Source organism: Heliangelus exortis, chromosome 1, assembly GCF_036169615.1.
Source record: "Heliangelus exortis chromosome 1, bHelExo1.hap1, whole genome shotgun sequence".
Lineage (NCBI taxonomy): Eukaryota > Metazoa > Chordata > Aves > Apodiformes > Trochilidae > Heliangelus > Heliangelus exortis.
In genome coordinates this window covers 86,415,887-86,436,901 of record NC_092422.1, presented here as the reverse complement: position 1 = coordinate 86,436,901, position 21,015 = coordinate 86,415,887, and the positions used below count along the sequence as shown (strand labels likewise).

General features: G+C 38.2%; 1 protein-coding gene across 1 annotated transcript; it reads left to right on the top strand.

Annotated features, from left to right (window-relative positions):
- Positions 1-1,089: 1,089 nt before the first annotated feature.
- PWP2 (PWP2 small subunit processome component) lies at positions 1,090-19,693 on the top strand. The gene is made up of 21 exons (XM_071751767.1): positions 1,090-1,199; positions 1,309-1,421; positions 2,057-2,151; positions 2,535-2,634; positions 3,930-4,073; positions 4,531-4,666; positions 5,172-5,392; positions 6,821-6,964; positions 7,727-7,797; positions 8,790-8,926; positions 9,891-10,039; positions 10,639-10,786; positions 11,954-12,104; positions 12,461-12,641; positions 13,601-13,748; positions 14,549-14,657; positions 15,127-15,192; positions 15,551-15,769; positions 18,148-18,298; positions 18,897-18,971; positions 19,189-19,693. The coding sequence occupies exons 1-21, from the start codon at positions 1,182-1,184 to the stop codon at positions 19,346-19,348; spliced, it is 2,736 nt and encodes a 911-aa protein (XP_071607868.1). The 5' UTR covers positions 1,090-1,181; the 3' UTR covers positions 19,349-19,693.
- Positions 19,694-21,015: the final 1,322 nt, after the last annotated feature.

Here is a 21,015-nt window from a genome sequence, read left to right as displayed (position 1 = left end):
TGTGAATGTTGCAAATCTACCTGTGACTGGAAAAATTACAACTCCTGATGTCCTGCTTCTGATATTGAAACTTGTGCATTTAATGTGAGAATGACCTTTTCTACTTGCAGATCTGTAATGGTGCATTGTCAACAGGCTCCACAGAGGAAAACTGTCCCGTATTGAGTATTTGTCAGTAAAGCTAAAATTGAGGAACTGCTCATTAGACAAACCCATTATTGATACTTTTTTTCAAAACTCAGGTTCTGCTAAATCATAAAGGGAGGGAGGGGAAAAGAAAGCCCCAAACCCCTTTTCCAAAAAGAATTACAATTAAGTTGAAAAATGAATAGGTACCATGCACTGGTCTAAATTTTTTTTTTTTTTTTTTTTTTTTTTTTTTAAACCGGTTTATCTAAATAGATGTAGGAATAGACCTGCTAGCTGAAAATGTTATTGTTATGCATTTTCTTTCTGTGAAGGAATGCCCTTTCTCTGTGGAAATCATACCGTTTTGTTCTGGATAAAACCCAAAGCATCATTTAGTGTGAATGACTGCTGGGATTTTTTTGACTGGAAAAGGTAACAAGTTAGTGACTTTGACACTGCAGGTATTATAATTAATTCCATTTTCATGGTTTGCTATTAAATCATTTTCCACATTGTTCTGTAATATACTGTTAAACACATTGTACTAAGATTGTTTAATGAAATTGTAAGCGTTACAGTTCTAAATACACGTTTTAAAAAGAAATCCCAAGTCTCTTGCTGCCGTGACTCCGCGTTATTTTGAAGGAGGGACTCCTTCGTCCCTTTTAGCCAAACCTACTTGAATGGAACGGTATTTTCTGAACCTTTAAGGAGGGGACCGACTGCTGTCACCACTTTCTGGACCGGAGCCGCTGCGGGGCTCTTGGTCCCCCCGCTTCGGGGCCGATCCTGAGGGGAGCGGGAGCCGTGCCGCGGCCTGCGCTGAGAGGAGAATGGGAGCCCACTGGTACCGAAGGGGCTGCATCGCCAGACCCCTTTGCCCCCCGGCCGCTCCCTTCCGCTATCCGGTACCGCCTGAGGGGAGAGACAGCTCCCCCCAGGGCAGGTCGGTCCCGGCTCCTCCCCGGCCGCATGCGCGGGGCCGTGGTTCCGGGTCGCGCTGCTCCGGCACCGGCACCGCCTCCACGCGGTCTCCGTGTGCGGCGGCCGCCATGAAGTTCGCGTACAGGGTGAGCGCCCGGCGGCTCTCGGTTTCCTCCCTACCCCCAGATCCTTTTATCTCCCGCGCCGTTAACTTTTCTCTCCCCTCCCCTCTGCCTTTTTTTCTCCTCTGTGCAGTTCTCCGGCCTGCTGGGCACCGTGTACCGGCGCGGGAACCTCAGCTTCACCCGTGATGGCAACTCCCTCATCAGCCCCGTCGGGAATAGGATCTCCGTTTTCGACTTGAAGAAGTAAGCGTACCCCAGAGTCTGCCCCTTCCCTTCCCTTCCCTTCCCTTCCCTTCCCTTCCCTTCCCTTCCCTTCCCTTCCCGTCCCTTCCCTTCCCTTCCCTTCCTCCCTTTCCTCGCCTCCCTCCCGGCTCGGGCTTCCCTCCAGCACGCGGTTGTTGTTGGTTTTGGGGTTTTTTTGGGGGATGGGCTGATGCTGAAGGGAGCCTGACCCGCAACTGGGTCGGTCTTGTGTGTGTTGAAGGGGAACGGCGCTCCCTCCCTCCCTGCACCGTCGTCTCCCGCAGTCCGTGCTGTGGGGTGGGTGCGGAGGTGCCGCTGGCGTGGGCTGGAGTTCTCGAGGATGAATGTAAAATCCTCTGGGAAGTGTCTGGTTTAATGTTACGAGGTAGGAGCCTGGGCTGTCACCTGCCTTTTCCTGTAGAGTTGTGATTGATGCTGGTCCTGCCGGTGTTCTGGTCAGGAATCTCATATATATATATAGGGGGTGCTTATGGCATTGTGACAGCTTAAGAAAGTTGTGGGGGGGTTTATATCTAGGTCGATTGAGTGGCTTTAATGTAGGTATCAGGCCATACAAAAGAGGACTTATTTCTGTGCCCTTGTACACAGTTAATACAATAAACTTTTTCTTGCAGTAATAAGTGTGAGACATACCCATTGGCTACACGGCTTAACATTGTGTGTGTGGGGCTCTCTCCAGATGGAAACCTGGCCATTCTCATCGATGAAGGTACTTGCATAAAGGAGGTGTTTGTTTTATAAAAGGATGAAATAAAGATGCAGCCTTAAGAAGGGAAAGTCAGTATTGTTGGGTATTCAACCCTAGATCACAAGTGCTCTGTTTTTAAAATTATGTTGGAATAACTGGGGAAGTTATGCTTATTTAGAAAACTTGAAAATAATTTATTTGCAGGATTTAGGTTGTGTCTTGTAATTTTGATTGTATTTTTCTTTTTAATAGCATTAAGCACACTGTCTTGAAAAGTTTCTGAGGAGTTAGTTTTCCCTTCCCTCCCACCCCCTCTTCATATAAGGAAAGATACTAAGCTTGCATAGGGTTGTCATTTCTTTGGGAACTCAGTGATTTCCATATCCCTTTTTCTGCCCTTACAGATGGAGCAGCCCTACTTGTCAGTTTGGTTGGGAAATGTGTGATACATAAGTTTTATTTTCACAAGCCAGTTCACAGTGTCAGCTTTTCCCCTGATGGCAAGTAAGTAAAATGTGCGTGCTTTATAACAAAACCCAGAAATTACTCCAGAAGGTAGCTGTAATTATGAAAGCAGTCTGACCAATTTGGGGATGATACTTGTTGATTAATGTAGGGGAGATATTAAGCTTATAAGGGTCACTTTATCTGCAAAGTTGAGAGGGGGAGAAGAGAGGAAAAGCAAAGCCTGGGAAACAGACACCCTTCAGCACCTAATTGTCCTTGTAGTGTGGGGCCCAAAACTGAACATAGGATTCAAGGTGTGGCCTCACCAGTGCTGAGTACAGGGAGGTCACTTCCGTTCTTCTGCTGGCCACGTTATGTCAGGATGCTGTTGGCCTTCTTGGGCACACTGCTGGCTCATATTCAGCTGTCCATTGACCAACACACTCAGGTCCTTTTCTGCTGAGGAGCCTTCCAGCCACTCCTCCCCAAGCCTCTAATGTTGCCTGGCGTTGTAGCGACCAAAAGAGGACACAGTCTTAAGTTGTGCCAGGGGAGATTTAGGCTGGATATCAGAAAGAATTTTTTTACGGAGAGGGTGATCAGGCAATGGAATGGACTGCCCGGTGAGGTGGTGGATTCTCCATCCCTAGAGACATTTAAAAAGAGACTGGATGTGGCACTCAGTGCCATGGTCTAGCAACCGCACCAGTGGGTCAAGGGTTGGACTTGATGATCTCTGAGGTCCCTTCCAACCCAGCTAATTCTATGATTCTATGATTCTATGAAAATGCAGGCCCTGGCACTTGGCCTTGTTCAGCCTCATATAGTTGGCCTTGGCCTATTGATCCAACCAGTCCATATCCCTTTGCAGAGTTTTTCTCAAGCAGATCAACACTTCCACCCAACCTGGGGTTGTCTGCAAACCTGCTGAGAAAGCACTCAGTCCCCTCACCTAGATAATTTATAAAGATATTGAACAAGATGGGCCCCCAAACTGAGTCCTGAGGGACTAAGGAGGTGAAGAGTAGTTGAAATAGAATTTTTGAGTGTTTGAACCTTTTCCTGCTTTGTGAAAATCAGAGAATAAATATCATTACTTAGCCTAAGTGATTTTTACTGAAGGTTTTCTGTCTTATAACGTGTGAGGTTACCTGCATTCATGAAGTTGGGAAATAATAACAACCTGCAGATAACTTTCTGGTTTTAAGTTAAAAGCAATACGTATTTATCGCATCAGTAACACTGAGACCTTTTTTATGCTGTTTTGGTTTGTTGTATTGCAATCTGCACTGAAAAATTGTCTGCTTCAACAGCTTTGTGTGCAATTATACTTTTTTGCCCCCATATGGCAGGAAATTTGTGATTACAAAAGACAATCTTGCTTACCTGTACCATGCTCCTGGGAAGAAACGAGAATTTAATGCGTTTGTTCTGGACAAAACTTACTATGGTCCATATGATGAAACAACATGTATCGACTGGACTGATGATTCCAAGTGAGTTGTTCAACTAAATCACTGTCTGCCTGCTCACATTATTAACATTTGTGTGCATGCTACCATCCATTTTCCTTGCTCTAGAGTATTGCACTAGCTTTAAAAATTATTTTTGGCTCTTCTGTTTCTCATCTTACGTTGATTTAAAAGATACTACAATTAAGCAGACTAAAAAGTGTAAGATACATGTATATTGGGCATCAACAGCACGTTCTTTCTTAAAAATGCATACTTACTGGTAACAGGAGCATATCTCAGGAATGTGAGCGTGGTTCACTTTTTAAATATATTTAAGCTCATCTACTTCTGCTACAGTTGCCAGTCTCAGTTTACAACTCTGTTGTGCGTAAAAATTACTTTCAAAGTGGTGGCCAATGACTTCTTTTTCAGAATGTCCTCCCCCAATTAAGAGTTTTGCAAACCAGTATTCTAATTTAAATTGCATTTTCTTTTGTAGGTGTTTTGCAGTAGGGAGTAAGGACATGTCTACATGGGTGTTTGGAGCAGAACGATGGGCAAACCTGATCTACTACTCACTTGGAGGGCATAAAGATGTAATTGTAGCCTGCTTTTTTGAAGAAAACAGTCTAGATGTATGTATAATCACACAACATTCTTAAATTTTGTTATTAAAATAGTCGAAGCAGAATCATCTGTGTAGATAAAGATACTGAGTATTTTGATAGTATCTCAGAATTTAGAAAATGTGTAAGTAAAATGTCTCTTGACTCCTATTACGGGAACATTTAAAGTAGTAAATTTCATACGGAAAGTAAATTATTTTAAATTGCTCATCCAAAAAGCTGTAGTTATAAATATGAAAAAAAAGAGTTAGTGGTAAATCCATCTGGTAAGCAGATTGCCTTTGGTCTTTTCAGAATTTCTTTGTGGGCAGGTAAAGTAAATTACCAGTTTCTCAGAACAAGTAAATTTTCCAGGTCAAAGCACCTTGAATTTTAGAAGTCTTAGTAATATGTTATCCCAATGATTGAATGCATGCATGCTAACCCTTCTGCAATTCTGTGTTTGTAACAAGACAGCAGAATACAAAATGTAAGTATCACAGGACACTTGTTTGTTTGTGTGTCTGTATTCTAGCTGTACACAATTAGCCAGGATGCAGCTCTCTGTGTATGGCAGTGTGATACAGAGCTCAATGGTTTGAAGCCCATGCCCCCTAAAGATGCAGTTAGGGAAGAGGACTCAGAAAAAACTGATGAAGAGGTTCTTGAAGAGCCAAAGGGTGAAGAAATACGTGGAAAAGCCAATCCCAATGAACGAGAGACTAGAGGCAAGGTTAAATATTCACGTGTAGCAAAGTAAGTGGTTTTTCAGTTTTCCAAAGGCAAAGTTGTTATGTGTAGTTGCTACATGTTCTTTTTTTATTTTCTTTCAAAGCAGTATAGAACTGTTATAAGGATGTAAGTGATTTATTTAAAATCACTTAAGTGATTTATTTAAAATCTCATTTTAAATAGTTTAACTAGAATACCTGTCGTATCTTGACTATATGAAGTATACCCTTCACCTTCAGAATAACAAGTCAATGTAATTTTAATAACTGACTTCTAGTATACTTTTCAGTGTTCGAAACTCAGAAGTGTAAGAGGATTTTTAATAGAGTATTTTATAAGTACATGTAAAGGAGAAGAGATAGGTTGACTTCAAGAGGTGACAGCAAAGTTTGATAAAGATAGATAGTCATCCTCTTTAATAAGCTACTTGGGAGTTGCTGTGGAGGGACTCTTCGTAAGGGTAGCAAGTGATAGGACAAGGAGTAGTGGCTTTAAACTGGAAAAGGCTAGATTTAGATCAGACATTACGAACAAATTCTTCTCTGTGAGGGTAGTGAGACACTGGCAGGGGTTGCCCAGGGAAGCTGTGGCTGCCCCCTCCCTGTCAGTGTTCAAGGCCAGGCTGGATGGGGCTGTGAGTGACCTGGTGGGAGGTGTCCCTGCCCATGCAGGGGGGGTGGTCTTTAAGGTCCCTTCCAAACCAAGCCATTCTTTGATTCTGTGCCTTCTTGAAGGATCTCTGTGTCTGTCCATGTCGAAGGAGATGTGGCTTACAAAGAATATTCCATTTTTAAGGTAGTTGCAGCATTTATTTAGCTTGGCTTGAAGGAGGATAGCGTTCATACACAATCTCTTGTCAGTGGATCAAGAGAGATGGGTTGCATGTAGGGGTCCATTTGAAACACCTGACATCAGGCTTCTGCTTTCAGTCTTGCTGATTGCAAAAGAAGCATAAAGTACCCTACCCCAACCCAGGCTGGAATTAGCCTCCAGGTATAACACTTCCAGATTGAAGGAATTGGGAGTGTACCAACTGTTAGATGTTCAGACACATCGTAGTATCTATGGCTGTTGCTTCAATTCCTTCCTCTTACTGTAAGAGGACTCGTGTACAGAAGGATAACCAGTGAATTAATGAGTTATTCATACAGCCTTAGATGATCAAAAAGAAATGCACAATGCATTCCGAGGTTAACTTTTAAACCCTTTCATTGCATGGGATCAGGTATCACTTCTGATGATCAGATAGTAGGAGTTCTAAACATTGAAGAAAAGAGTTCGTTTTCTCTAGCTATTTAAATTGCATATATTTAGCGATTTCTGGAACTGCTGTTTGTTAGTTTTTACGTAGAATATCTTTATCAAAATTTTTGACCTCTACTGAAATGCAGCTATAGCAGCATGCTTTTCTTTTGCATTCAGTCTGCTTTTTTCTCATTTCTCTGATGCTAGATATTTTTTCAATAAAGAGGGAGATTTTAATAACCTGACATCTGCTGCTTATCACAAGAAAACACACCTTCTAGTCACTGGTTTTGCCTCTGGTGTTTTTCACCTCCATGAACTTCCAGATTTCAACCTGATCCACTCCTTGAGGTGAGCTATGGAGTTGTGGTTGGGTTTTGGTTTGGTTTGGGTTTTTTTGTATGGTTTTGACAGAGGCAGGGATAATATGTCGGCGGGGAGGCTTGTTCTTTTGTTTGACTGAGTACTCACCACTTTTAGTAGTGAAGGATGAATAATGAGAGTACAGAAATCTTAAATGTGATTATCTATATAGTATTGTAATTTCTAGAAAGGAAGAATCACAGTTACATATACCATACAACTCAATTCCATAGCTTATTAGGGAAAAGTGAGGTCTGAATGAAGAACTCTGGAGTAGTTAGTTGTTGGCTATAGGTTTCTGTGATGCTTTGAACTTTATGTTGTAGAAAATTCAAATGGTATCTAGAAATAAAAAGTTCTGCATATGTAAAACTATCTGTGAATTTTCTCCCAGGCTGAAAAATTGAAACAATTATATTCTGTTGCTGTATGACGTTAGCTAAAGAATGCATAACTTGGCTGTACCAAAAAATAGGAGATTTTTTTGAATGTAGGGAGTTTTACTCTGTGCTGGCAAGTGTGTCTTTGTGTTGTTGGTACGCCCTCTTTTTATTCCAAATAAGGCAGTATTGTCTGGTGCTTCTGAGTATAATAAAGAAAATATTGCTGCTTTCAATGTTACAGTGGTAGAGAAATTTAGTAAAGTATCAATCAAAGAACTTGCTTGAACAGAGGACATAAATCCTAGATTTTAAGTTTATCACACAAGGCTTGAAAATGAAGGTTTGTTGATTAATTCTCTTACTTCAGTATTTCAGACCAAAGGATAGCTTCTATTTCTATTAACTGTACTGGTGACTGGATTGCCTTTGGATGTTCAGGTTTGTAATTTTTTTGTTTTTTGGTGTGTGCTAATTGAAGAATGAGAAATGCAAGGGGCATGCAAGGCTATATTTCTCTCTTCTTGACTCCAGCTGTTAAAGTTCTGTTAACTTGAAATCTTATCTCTGTATTTTCAATGTATATGCTAAAGCGAGTCCTCACAGAATTCTTATGATTTGGGGTAATATTTTGCTGACAAAGGAAAAAAAAATCAAAATATTATTTAAGATTAATATTTTCCTATGAAAACTTGAGCAGAATTAGGATAAAATCCATATCCCTTAAATATTACTATATGCTTTCATTCATTTTTCAGGCTTTCTTCCTTTCTCTGTTGCACATCCTTTTCCATGCTCCAGCATTCTCACCCACTCCATTCTGGTTTGCATGGTAACCAAGACTGTACCTTTTTATGCAGCCTTAGTTTTCTTTCCAGCTGATTTATTTAAAAAAATGAAATTAAGAAGATACCATCTCGTTTGTTATGGGAAAGCCTAACATTACCTTGGGTGTTCACAGTGTAGTGACTATTAAGGCCAATTGCCAGTCAGATAGTTTACTGTCTTCCACACAAAAACACACTGTTCAGTCTTCACATTTCTGTTGCTGTTTTTGATACGTAATTTTGGTTTGCATTATATACTTTAGATTTAAAAAAAAAATAAAAATAAATTATTAATTGACATAAACATGAAAATACAGTTTTGTCCTGGAAGACTTTTGGCTGTTTATCAGCATGCATTTGTTACCAAAGCTGGTTTAAAGCATTGATGTTGTAGTACTGAGGATATTGAACCAAGTAACAGCTCCTTATTTTCAAAGAAAATTGCTTTGAACTTACAAAATGAAAAGAGCCTTTATTAGAATAGATATGTGCATAGTGCAACCTATCTGCCTGGCTTATTTTTTTTTAAACATTGCATGTAATTAGGTGGTTTGTGGCCCATAATTACATTCATACTTCTGGTTAATCCTTTTCATATATTTACAGGTTTGGGTCAGCTCCTGGTGTGGGAATGGCAAAGTGAGTCCTACGTGCTGAAGCAGCAGGGACATTTCAACAGCATGGTTTCATTAGGATATTCTCCAGATGGACAATACATAGTAACTGGAGGGGAGGATGGGAAGGTAAGTGAAGTAGTATTACTGAAATACGAATGTAGTAATGTGTAGTAAGCAGCTTGACTTTCCATTTTATGTAGAAAGCTTTGTTATTGTAACTGATACATATTTTTCTTATTATAAAGTAGTAACTTTTTTGTCCTCACTTTCCTTAAATGTATAGCTTTTTCTCTCCAATGCATATATATTTTGATCTGTTATTACTGATATCCTCTGCAAATTGCATTACTTACGCTTTTGGGTACAGGTACTTTTTTTTAAAGGTGCTTTGTAGTATATTCTCACAATCTCTTGGCATCTAAATGGGACAAAGATAGTATCTTATTTCCTATAAAAACTTCTGCACATCAGAAAAAAGACCTGCCACTACACAGTTTCTGCCATTCAGTTCTAGTGGCTGAGATTGTAGGGGTTTTTGTTTTTTTGCTGGTTGCGTCTATGTGTGTGGTTGCACTTGGTGATCTGAGGTCCTCTCCAACCACAATGATTCTGTGATTCAGATTCAAAATTGCTCAAACCCCCAAAGGCTCAAACTGCAGATACCTAAACCCATAACATTTTTGTTAAATAAAAATTTGAAATGTCATCTCAATTGTAAATTTTGGAGTGGCTTCACAGTTGGTTTTGAGTTTGACACTTGTCTTGTCCCTGGACAGTGCAAAGCTTGGAGCCTGAGATGCTCACAAACTGCTAACTAACTCTTTTATTGAAAAATATCCTTTTTTTTTTTTTTTTTCTTTCTATCTTCACTTAAAGAGTTTCATGTTGTATATATGTCTTTATGTGTTTAATGATAAGCTGTGGCCTGTGTGTGTCTCTTGCACAGGATTTCTTACTGATGGTATTGAAGGTCCTTTATGCTATCATAATATTATGGGACTAACTTTCCTTTACTCTTCTGCTGCCTTACTCTTATATTCTTTCTCTGATGATGGAGATGCTAAGAAGGATTTTCTTGTCTCTCTTGCAGGTGAAAGTGTGGAACACTTCAAGCAGCTTTTGCTTTGTAACTTTTACAGAACATACCAGTGGTGTTACTGCTGTAACTTTTACTTCCAATGGTTATGTCATTCTGAGTGCTTCCCTAGATGGAACAGTGCGTGCCTTTGATCTACACAGGTCAGTATAGAGCTTTTGGACTTTGTCTTTCATCCCCCAAAAACAGTGAACTGTTGATTGCTTGTTTCATCTTGAAATTGCACAATTATGAGTACCACTTTATTGATTTTTGATTAGGCCTTTGATTCAAATTTAGGTAGTAATTAGGAATCCTATGACTTCATCCAGTTTCTGTGAAGAAAATTCTGGATGAACTTTTCTTAGGGAAGCTGGAAATCCAGTAAAGTCATGGTCTGGCTCTACTACTCAAATCGGGGGAGGGCTCCTGTCTAACAGAATGTTTGCAGTAATTTTAGTGGCTGAGCCATTATATTACAACTGGGTACAGAACTGGATGTGTAAACAATCCTGTGATTTCTCAGGAGTGGACAAATGTAATATAGGAAAGCTCTTCTGTTTTGAGTATTTTTAGCCACTATTTCTGCAGAGTTAATACCTTTTTTGAATCATGGAATCATGCTGAAGTACTGCGTGAATATTTTTTTCTCTAGATAGCCTAGAGGACTGTAAAACTAAAATTACATCCTTTTTTAAAATGCATTTGTAAAACGTATGTTTAAATCTACCTAAAAAGTTTTCTGAATTTATCTTTACAACAGGTACCGCAATTTCCGTACTTTTACTTCCCCACGACCAAGTCAGTTCTCTTGTTTAGCAGTGGACTCCAGTGGTGAGATTGTGTCAGCTGGTTCCCAGGATTCCTTTGAAATATTCATCTGGTCAATGCAGAGTGGGAGGCTGCTAGATGTAAGGATCTACCCTACTGAGGAGCTGAGTTTAATACATAATCTAAATTGTGATGATACTAAGTAGCACTGGGATTAATCTGAGGGCTCTAGTGCAACCTGAAGTATTTTGCTGTATTTGAATTCAAGAACTGGAGCTACACCCTATTAGTGTGCAGTTTTTGATTGATTGCATGGAGGCTATCCTGGATTTGTGTGGGAAATAGTTTTTGAGTAATGAGCACTTTCCAGCAGATGAAGTAACACAGCTACATGAGAGGGCATGAGAGTCTTACCTCCTGTAGTTGTTCAAAGATACTCTTTCCTACATGTTTTCTGCCCTTAATGAAGAAATTGTGAGTGGTCTGCTGAGATCGATACAGATTTTGTGAACAGTTTTGCTGAAGCAGGGAAGGGGCATGATTTCTGTTGTAGAGGGTTTTACTGCAGAGCAAGAAACAAAAAGTTAAATGCCCACTGTCTTGCTGCTAATGGGAAATGTGATCTCTTCAGAGCAGATATAGTAGGCAAAGGAGGGACACAACTTCCAAACAAATGAAGCTCATTTGCTATTTTCAGTTTTTAAGCATTATGTACATCTTGTACAAGTAGATGAATTTGATGATTCATGTATTTAATTTGGCATAGCTGTTGAATACAGATCACTATAGTAACCCAGCATATCCTTTGAGTAACTCCTTGACTCCTCCAGACTCAGAACTACTCCAGAGCTTTGAGTTTAGTGTCTTTCCTTGCTTTCTTCTGAGAAAAGTAAGAGCTCTGTGCTATAAAAATCTGTATTACTCATAGTTTTTGTTAGGTTTTCAGCTGTAGGGCATAGTGAACTCTTAGAGCAATGACTTGCTTTTTCACAGTTGGTCTGATGGTTCTGGTGAAGAGTAGTGGGGGGAAGCACAGCATATTCTCAAGTTTTGATCTCTAAGGAGACTAAATATGTGCATAAGAGTGGCTGTGGATGCCTGTGCAATGCTAGCATTTTGTGATTATTTTTTTTAGAACCTTCTGAAAATGAAACATTGAGAATCACTGGTATGGATTGTGCCAAAAAGTGGCCTCAGGCATGTGTGGGCGAGTTATTACAAGTTGTTACATATAGGCTTTAATGAATGCAGACTACCTATATTTCAGTCTCTTTCACCTAACTACATTTTATTTTTTCTTTTATTAGGTCTTATCGGGTCATGAGGGCCCCATCAGCAGTTTGTCCTTTAACCCGATGAAATGTGTTCTAGCTAGTGCTTCTTGGGATAAAACTGTCAAGCTATGGGATATGTTAGACAGCTGGAGAACTAAGGAGACACTAATACTGAACTCGGATGGTAACCTTTTTTTCCTCTTATGTCAGATGTAAAAGTACTACAAAAAATATTTTATATTATATATATATAAATATATATATTTATATAACAGAATGTGTCAAATACAGACTTAATCTTGGTGATGAAATGCAAACGTTGAGGAAGTTCTCTGTAGTACTTAGTTAACAGTGCAAAAAGTATTTTTTATTAAATACTAGCTCTTTTTATAATTAGCTATGTTGTCCAGAGACGAAACACAGTCATGCGTGTTACTCTTAAGGTTTTTCTGGTAGTTGAGATAACCTAGAAAAATATAGGGTGTTTTCTTAGAAAAAGATCTGACTGAATCCTTTAACTCTTAATTAAATTCTTTGCAGTTCTTGTTGTTGCTTTCCGTCCTGATGGCAAGGAACTTGCAGTTGCTGCTTTGAATGGACAGATAACATTTTGGGATCATGAAAATGCAGTGCAAACTGGCTCGATTGAGGGAAGGCATGATCTTCAGATGGGAAGGAAGGAGCTTGATAAAATAACTGCCAAGCAAGCAGCCAAGGGAAAGTAAGTGAATGGTGTTGCAGTGAAAAGAGGGTGCCACACTGGCTTTTGCTTTTGAATGGAATCTCCCTTTCATTTTAGTGTTAAGGTTTCAGAGTGCATCAGCTGTAAAACCATTTTAATTCTGATAATGGATTTTAAAAGACTGCCCAACTTGACATCTGGAGAGATCCTTTTTGTCTTTTGCCATGTTCACCCACTGATTAGCACCATTCTGAGTATCTTTTCTTTTTCATTAGTTGCAAGTTGGGGTTGCCAGAATAATATTAAACTTGGTGTGACGAGTTGTAGTAGGTTTTTAAGAGGAATGTCTTGTTATGTAGGTACTAGTATGTAAATATACTGTGGTAGAATACTTAGAAATTATGGGTTGTTTTGGTTTTTTTTAAAGTAAATATAGTGGGTTTTTTATTACACTTAACTATGCATACGAAGTAGTGTCTAAAGGCAAGCTGAATTTTTGTGCTGTCAGAAATTTTAATGTAGAAATCAAACATTTCAGTCCTCTTTTTTTCCTTGAAACCCACCTTTTTTCTCTTCAGTGTTACTCCCCTCTCAAAACAAAAAAAGGAAACAATGGCTTTTTGGGAAAAAACAAACTTTTTTTTTTTTTTTTTTGTGATGAGCTCTTATCTGTCTCTCTAAAACATGCCATTACATTTATTTTCTCTAGTGCTTCTGATCATTCTTAGTGTTGTGTAGGTTGAGAGCTCATTCATTGAGCTTTTGACTTAAAATCAGAAGTATGGAAGTACTTCAGAAAGCTTTTGAAGTTCTAAATTATTTGTGTACCATGGTAAAGTACCAAGTATTAGTTTGTGGTAAACTGTTTTGTGTTTTGAGTACATATTGTCTGAAGATCCATACTTTTTCCATGGAATGGTCTGTGTCTTCACAACTGTACTCGTGTCTTTTAACTCGGTTGTGGCAGTGGAATTAACTACTTTCTTTTTCTTTCCTAGATCTTTTACTACTCTGTGTTACTCAGCAGATGGTCAGTCTATTTTGGCAGGTGGATTGTCAAAATTTGTCTGTATATATAATGTCAAGGAACAGATTCTTATGAAAAAATTTGAAATCTCATGCAACTTCTCTTTAGATGCCATGGAGGTATGTGACCACAGGAGTCAGATTTTTTTCATTTCCCTGTCCCAAAGACATTGGTTTTGGTGTAAGATCTTGTATAAGAGGGATTCATGAATGCTTCATTAAACATGGGTTCATATTCTTGGTTTTGTGTAGGAGGGTGGAAAGGAAATATTTCTCAAAACCCAAAAATAATCCTTGATTTTCTGTAGTCAGATTTTAGTGTGTTTTTATTGAATGAACAGAACTCTTGAGCATAGTTAAGTGAGCTGTCACTTAAAATTGAAGAGAAAGTATGAAAATTTAAAAGATGAATATTTTTGTACTGTGCCAGCTTTCCCTGGGTGTCAGCAAAGAAATGAAGGATTTTATTGTGAGCACAGAAGAACATCACTGACCATTGCCAAATTACTGCCAAATGCAAAATTCCTTTAAAAGTAGAGTGAACAATGAAAAAGCATCAGGACAAAATTCCAGTAACTTCTCTTAACATCCCCTTACCTGGAAAAACAATGATTGTTCCAGTGTTTATGTCCGGCTCTATTTGACTGTGGTTTTAAATAAATTTCTCTAATAATGGTTTGTGAAGCAGCTTTCATATCTCTGCTGCCCTCTGTTGTGCTCGGGTAGCTCAACATGTGGCTTAAAAGGATGGAAATGAGCCAGCTGGAAAAAAATCCTGGAAGGGATGGTGGTTTAAAAATGGGGGTAAAGGCAGAGAAATAATTGTTAAATGGCTCCTGAAGGTTGTGGAGGATTTGCATCTAATACACATGTTTGAGAGGAGATTCAATGAAGTGAATGCAGCTTACATGTTTTTCTAGGAGTACCTGGATCGGAGAAAAATGACAGAATTTGGCAGCTTGGCTCTGATTGATGAAGGGGGTGGAGGTGATGATGGTGTAGCTATTCCTCTTCCTGGGGTAAAAAGAGGTATGGCTTTTGGCTTTGCTGTTTTGTTACTAGTTATGTGGGGATCAAAATGCTTGATTCAATCCCAGATGAGAAGGGTTTTAATTACTCAGCTCAGTTTTAAAGTTAGGGTTACTTGAATGTTCTGTAGCCAGAGATCTTTTACAGAAGTGTTCAGCTGTTGTGTGGTGGGTCCTTTTGCATAATAGAAGCAACAGGAAGCAGAAGGTACTATGGCCTCTTGAGTATGGAACCCATACTGAACCCAAACCCAACAGTCCTGTGTTCATTTTCAAAAAGCAATATTTGGTCCCACCGCTTAGTTTATCTTTAGATCTCTTGGACATGGACTGTCCCTTACTTACCCTGTGTTTAACTGCCAAGTTTTGGCATGTTTTGTGTTATTTTTCAGCATCATTATAACATCATCATTAGAATTGATAGCTAGGTCATGAACTTTTGGTAAATCACTTCTAAACTTCTTTTATAGGTGACCTGAGTTACCGGCACTTTAAACCAGAAATAAGAGTGACTTGCCTTCAGTTCTGTCCTACAGGTGAGTATTGACAATTAATAAAGGATTATTTTATTCCATATAAAATGAGCAAAAGAGTAGGGCATTGGAGGAGTAATACTGATGTACATATGCCTTGGGAAATGATCTTTTTACATGTTATACACAATGCTGCTAGGTCTGTAGTCTAGTTTCCCATGCAGTGGATAATTAGGACACTTAAAGTGTACATCACCATCAGCTGGTATTTTTACAAGTATTGACATTGCTGACAGATTGATCAATGACATGTGGTTTTCAGTCTTACCCACTTCTTGTAAGCAAAGTCATCTTCCTATCATAACTTCACTTTTTCCATCCTAAAAAACCCTGCTTTAGTATTAAATTTTGCTACTTCTAGGACGAAGCTGGGCAGCCACCACCACAGAGGGTCTTCTTATCTATTCCCTGGACTCTGGGCTAATTTTTGATCCTTTTGAGCTGGATATTGATGTCACACCCAACAATATACGTAAAACACTGCGTCAGAAGGAATACACTATGGCTATCATCATGGCCTTCAAGCTGAATGAAAAGAAATTAATTCAGGAGGTCATGGAGGCTGTACCTAGCAATGAAGGTAAGTGGATCTTCCATGAAATTTGAGCTGGTGGTTAGCAGAGGTGCATAAGCCAACTAAGTTGAAGTGCAAAGGGCAGAATTCAGCTCAGGGCAGGAGGAGTTGTGACATTGACACTGAAGATCTTTCTTCTATAGCTGAAGACTAAAAAGGGAGGGATTGTTTTCTGTAAAAAAAAAAAAAAAAAAAAAAAAAAAGTAGGCTTCTTGATGTTAACTTGTTTTCATTTTACTGCATGCTCATCTAGTAACTTTTGAACATGGAATTTGACCGGGTTTGGATTGACAAGTAAAGCTTTTGGGTGTCAGTTCTCAGGAACAGCTGATATTAAGAGGCACAGCAAGTTTAATACTAGTTTTTAGTGTGCCTGTGTGATGAAGGCCTAGCGCCTGTTACTGGGCTGTACTGTTAAGTGTAGTTAGTAGTTTGTAGTTAGCAGTTAGTTTGTAGTTAGTAGTTTGAGGAAAGTGACAAGTGTTTTCTATTGAGCATTAATGAGACCACATCAGGAGTACTGTGCCTAGTTTTGATCTTGCTGGTAGAAGACAGACTTTGATACTTTAGAGCATCTGTTGTGGGGCTTGAAAGAGGATTGGAGGGCCAGAATGGCAGGTGAGGAGAGGCTTAAGAGAGCTGTGTTTATTCAGTCTTCAGAAGAGAAGGATTTTCACTGTGTTCAAGTGCCTAATGTTAGATATAGAATATAGGGGTGTTAGAAAGAAGGTAGAACCTGATCTGGAGTTGCAAAATGATACAACAGACCTTGCAAGCATGGCATATTCCAACTGTATATAAAAAATAATAGGATGTTTGGAGCAGTCAAATACTGTAGCAGGTTGACAAGGGATGTAATGGAGTCTCCATCCTTGGATGAGAACCAAGCACTGGTTGAAGCTCTGTTCCAGCTGCTCTAAATTAGTGGTGCTCTGGACTGCCAAAATCTGGAGCAACTCTGCAACAGTTAAAGTTCGGATTTTTTTTGTTCCTTTAGTTACAGTGTTTGTTAAATTAACCCCTCTGAGCAAATGTAAATATGGTCCTTGTTGAAGGCTGTGTTTACACAAACCAAGTAGATTATTATGTAAGTGCTAAACTCATTCTAACAAGAGACAGGCTTTCACAATTGTGATTTCAGAAGCAAAAGAAACCAGGTAAGATGGCAGTCAGCTTTGGAGGACATTTACTGAAGTAATTCTTTAGCACCCATTTCATAATTTTGATAACTAATGTGTACATACATTAGCTATATATGGTAGACATGACCTTAAAAATAAACTTTCAATAGTGTATTTTACTTATATTCATATCTCAACTACCAGTTCTGTCACAGTAATGCTGAAGTATATTTTCTTACCTTTACTTCTGTGTTGTTGCCTCAGTAAAAAAGTATTTATTTCACTTTAGTGTTTCCCACCTAACAATAAAGATTCCTTTTATCTAGTAAAACCGTGCACTAGTCCAAAATCAGATGTGTTGCAATCCAACTGGTTTGTAGGGTTTTCTTACCTTATTCTTTAGGCAGCAAACCTCAATTGTGTGTCAGGGTAAATCACCTATGTTGGCATAACGGTGCTTGCCTCTTACAAAACTCAGTTTTCTTTTACCTTAAATTAATCAAAACACCAAGTACAGAGGCAAAACTGGATAAGTAGACAGGTTCCAAAACTCCAGAAGCAGAGCATGAGGCATGGAAGTTTCAGGTGTTGTAATCCACTGTTAACAGAATAAATGTGTGCCTTTAATGTTTCTTTAAAAGTGAAAAACTTTTTTTCACATTATTAAATATGATAGCCACCAGTTGGATGGCAGCAGAGAAAAGAAATTGGCTATTTTTGATGGAATTTTTTATATAATGAAGTCATCTTAATTACATGTGAGATTAGTTTGAATGCTTAAAAATCATGCTGCTTTGTACTGCATGGTTGCTAACAGCATTCAGACACTTCCTCTGTGAGCAGGTGACTTTGCTGTCTTTCCAAGTATCCCTCATTTCCTCTGATTGTTATGCCTAATTAGTTCCACTAAATACTGAAATTTGTATGAAGTGAGAAGCAAGCAGAATTGCATGAAATTACACCAAGAGAGGAGGAAAGGGTGGAAGTAAAAGTTCTGAAGGAGAGAATATTGTGGTAGGAGGAATAACATGAGGAGGGGGGCAGTTCTTGCTTTTACACGTGTTAGTTATTGGGAGGCTCAAAAAGGAACAATCTGTCTCCTGAGAAGACTGGTGCTGCACCTTGAAATACAGTATTTTGGATCAAATACTAGCTAAGATGGTGCTTTCTTCTCCTTCCCTATCTGCTTCCCTGTGGTCTCTTTCATGTTACCCCAAATGGTAATTCAGCTCTGGTTATGGGCTTTTTTTTCTCTTTGCACAGTTGATGTTGTTTGTTCGTCACTCCCAGACCTGTACGTGGAGAAAGTGTTGGAGTTTCTGGCCTCTGCATTTGAAATATCTTGTCATTTAGAGTTCTATCTTATTTGGGCTCATAAATTGCTCATGCTGCATGGGCAGAAACTGAAAACAAGGTGAGATCTTGTGAAAGTCAAAAAGCTGTTAAGCATTTTAAAATACCTGTCAGTTGGATGTTTTTAATAAAGTTACTCTGACATTTTAGATAAATGCATATACAACAATTAAAACTAATTAATTTACATTTATTACATGTACATTCAATAAATACTACATATTTGTGTTTTTAAACTTATTCAATTAGTTTTTATTATTTATCAAACTTACTAAATAATAGAATACAGCTTATATAATAACAAGTATATATGATAAATAACAAGTATATATTTAGATAAATGTATATGCAACAATTAAAACTAATTAATTTACATTTATTACATGTACATTCAATAAATACTACATATTTGTGGCTTTAAACTTGTTCAATTACTTTTTATTATTTATCAAACTTACTAAATAACAGAACTTAATACAGCTTATTTAATAACAAGTATATGTGATAGAATTGGAATGGATAATAGGAGTTGTGAAAATGAATTGCAAAAACATTATTTTCAAATATTACAGGTAAAATCACATCATTTTCTTACCCTATAATGCATAAAGATTTCAAGAGTGATAGGGTTTCGTCAAATGATGTTTTCTCTGTTCAAGGTCAGTGAAGATGCTCCCGGTGATTCAGTTCCTTCAAAAAAGCATCCAGCGTCATTTTGAAGATGTTTCCAAACTGTATGTATTGTTACATTTAAAAGTTTACATCAAAACACAAACAAAACATCAAAAACATCAAAACATCAAAACACAAACAAAACACTGCACAAAAGAGGAGTAATATGGGGGGGTGATAGCGTGGTATTAGAACTTTCATGATGGTCTTCTTTTAGAGATGTTTCTATTTTAGGAAAAAAATGGAATCTTGTTTCTAACATGTTACTGTTTTTTACAGCTGTGAGTGGAATATCTACAATATTAAATACGCCTTGGCCATTTCCCAGCAGCGGGGTGTGAAACGTCTGGCAGAAGAAGCATCAGGAGATGAGGACAAGTTGGATTCTGACAGTGACTGTCTCATGCAAGAAGTTGATAAAGACAGTCTTAGTTCCTAGTTACTCTTTGTGGGAAGGAGAAAACGTAAGACAAAGTATTTTCATGCAGTGGTATTCACTGAGAATGAGTGGCCCTCATAGTGGCAAATTTAAACTTTTTAACAGTGTGGGTGGATTTATATGTGAATTATAGAAATGGGGAAAGTGTAGGATAGGCAAAATGCCATCCAAGCTGCATTTGGTGTACTCTTTGGCTGTAGCAACTTGACAGGTTTGATTTCTTTATTCATTAATTTTTTTATTGTTCCTGATTTTAAGTAAGACAGAAATGTATTCTTACATCAGTGAATTTAGAATTACAACTGGAAGGAATGCATTCTTTATTAAAAAAGCATTGTACATAAACCAAGTGTTGTGAGTTAATTTGCAATGCAGTCTTTGTAATGGGTTCTTTTTTTTTTTTATCCTTTTAAAAGTAATTCTTAATTGGAGGTCTACATACTGCTCTGAACTTGTTTTAAATGTTGTTTTAGTTGATTTGAATACATACATATTACTGGGATGCTGTTAGGAATAAGCAGACTCATTTTTCTGAGTTTTGCAGCTCCCAAACTGGATGAAGTTTCAATAATTGAGAATAAATTATATACCCATAAAAGTCAATATGGGGAAAAAATTACTGTGCTTCTGCAGAAGTTTAATCTGAGATACTGAAGTAAAAATTTGGAAATTGCCAACTCAATAATCTAACTTGAACTTTAAGAAAACGTTATAAATGTTTACTTTTGTCATGAAAGCCCATGTCAAATTGTTTGGGTTTTTTTAATGTTTTATTAGTATATGAAAGCCTCAAAATGTTGCTTTTGCGAATTAGTATGATTAGTATGTTAGTAACAGCAGCAAGGTCCTGAATACAACTGTATCTGTGCCTCTGGTGGCTTTCAGGCCACATGTTTAAAGGGTACTTTCAACAACTGAATGAGGGTACTGCAGATATTACTAATGAGCCAGAAACTATGTTTTTTCCAGTGTAATCTGCTCTTTTGTATTTGTTTTCTGGTCTCTTTCCACTCCTGAAAGAGAGGAGAGGTATGAATATTAAAAACTACTGTAGGAAAAGCAAAGTTAAAAATACACAGCAGACATAACAATCTGTTTGTAGAATTTCAATACAGAAAAGGAAGATGAACTGCTGTTAAACAAAACCTCGCAGTGTTTTGTTTTGTTCTCTTATGGTAAAGGATTTTGAAATATCTTCAGTTGCTGGTGCCCCCTTGTCTCCCTAACATTTTCTTGATTGTGCCAATGTTGCAGGGGCACATAGGTGTGAAGGAGTAGTTGAGTGGGCTGGAGTGTTATCTGTGGAATATGCTCTGATACTGTGTTGGATACCCCTCTGCTACCACCTCTGACCCTGTCAGGAAGTAGGGTTTCTGACCCTAATAGAAGGGAGGCATAGGTAGGGAAGATGTAGCACAGAAAGAAGAGAAAAATCTGTCTTTGAATCTTTGTAAAACTGAAGTGCTTAAGCTAGCATGATTGTGCTACCTGACATATTACAGTTTTCATGTCTTAATCCATTTTACTACTTTCTACATCCATATTGTCTTTGTGTGCTGTTTTTTTAAATTCCATATTCTTTTCCCAAACTATATGACCCATAGGAGACAGGCTGTAATAATTCTGTGACTGTCACAATAAAAGCCTTGTGTTCTGTAGAATAGGAA

Excerpts from the sequence above, each read along its gene's own strand:
- PWP2 (XM_071751767.1), top strand. Across the intron at positions 4,074-4,530 it reads GACTGGACTGATGATTCCAA|GTGTTTTGCAGTAGGGAGTA; the intron begins GTGAGTTGTTCA and ends TTTCTTTTGTAG. Across the intron at positions 14,658-15,126 it reads TCTTCCTGGGGTAAAAAGAG|GTGACCTGAGTTACCGGCAC; the intron begins GTATGGCTTTTG and ends CTTCTTTTATAG.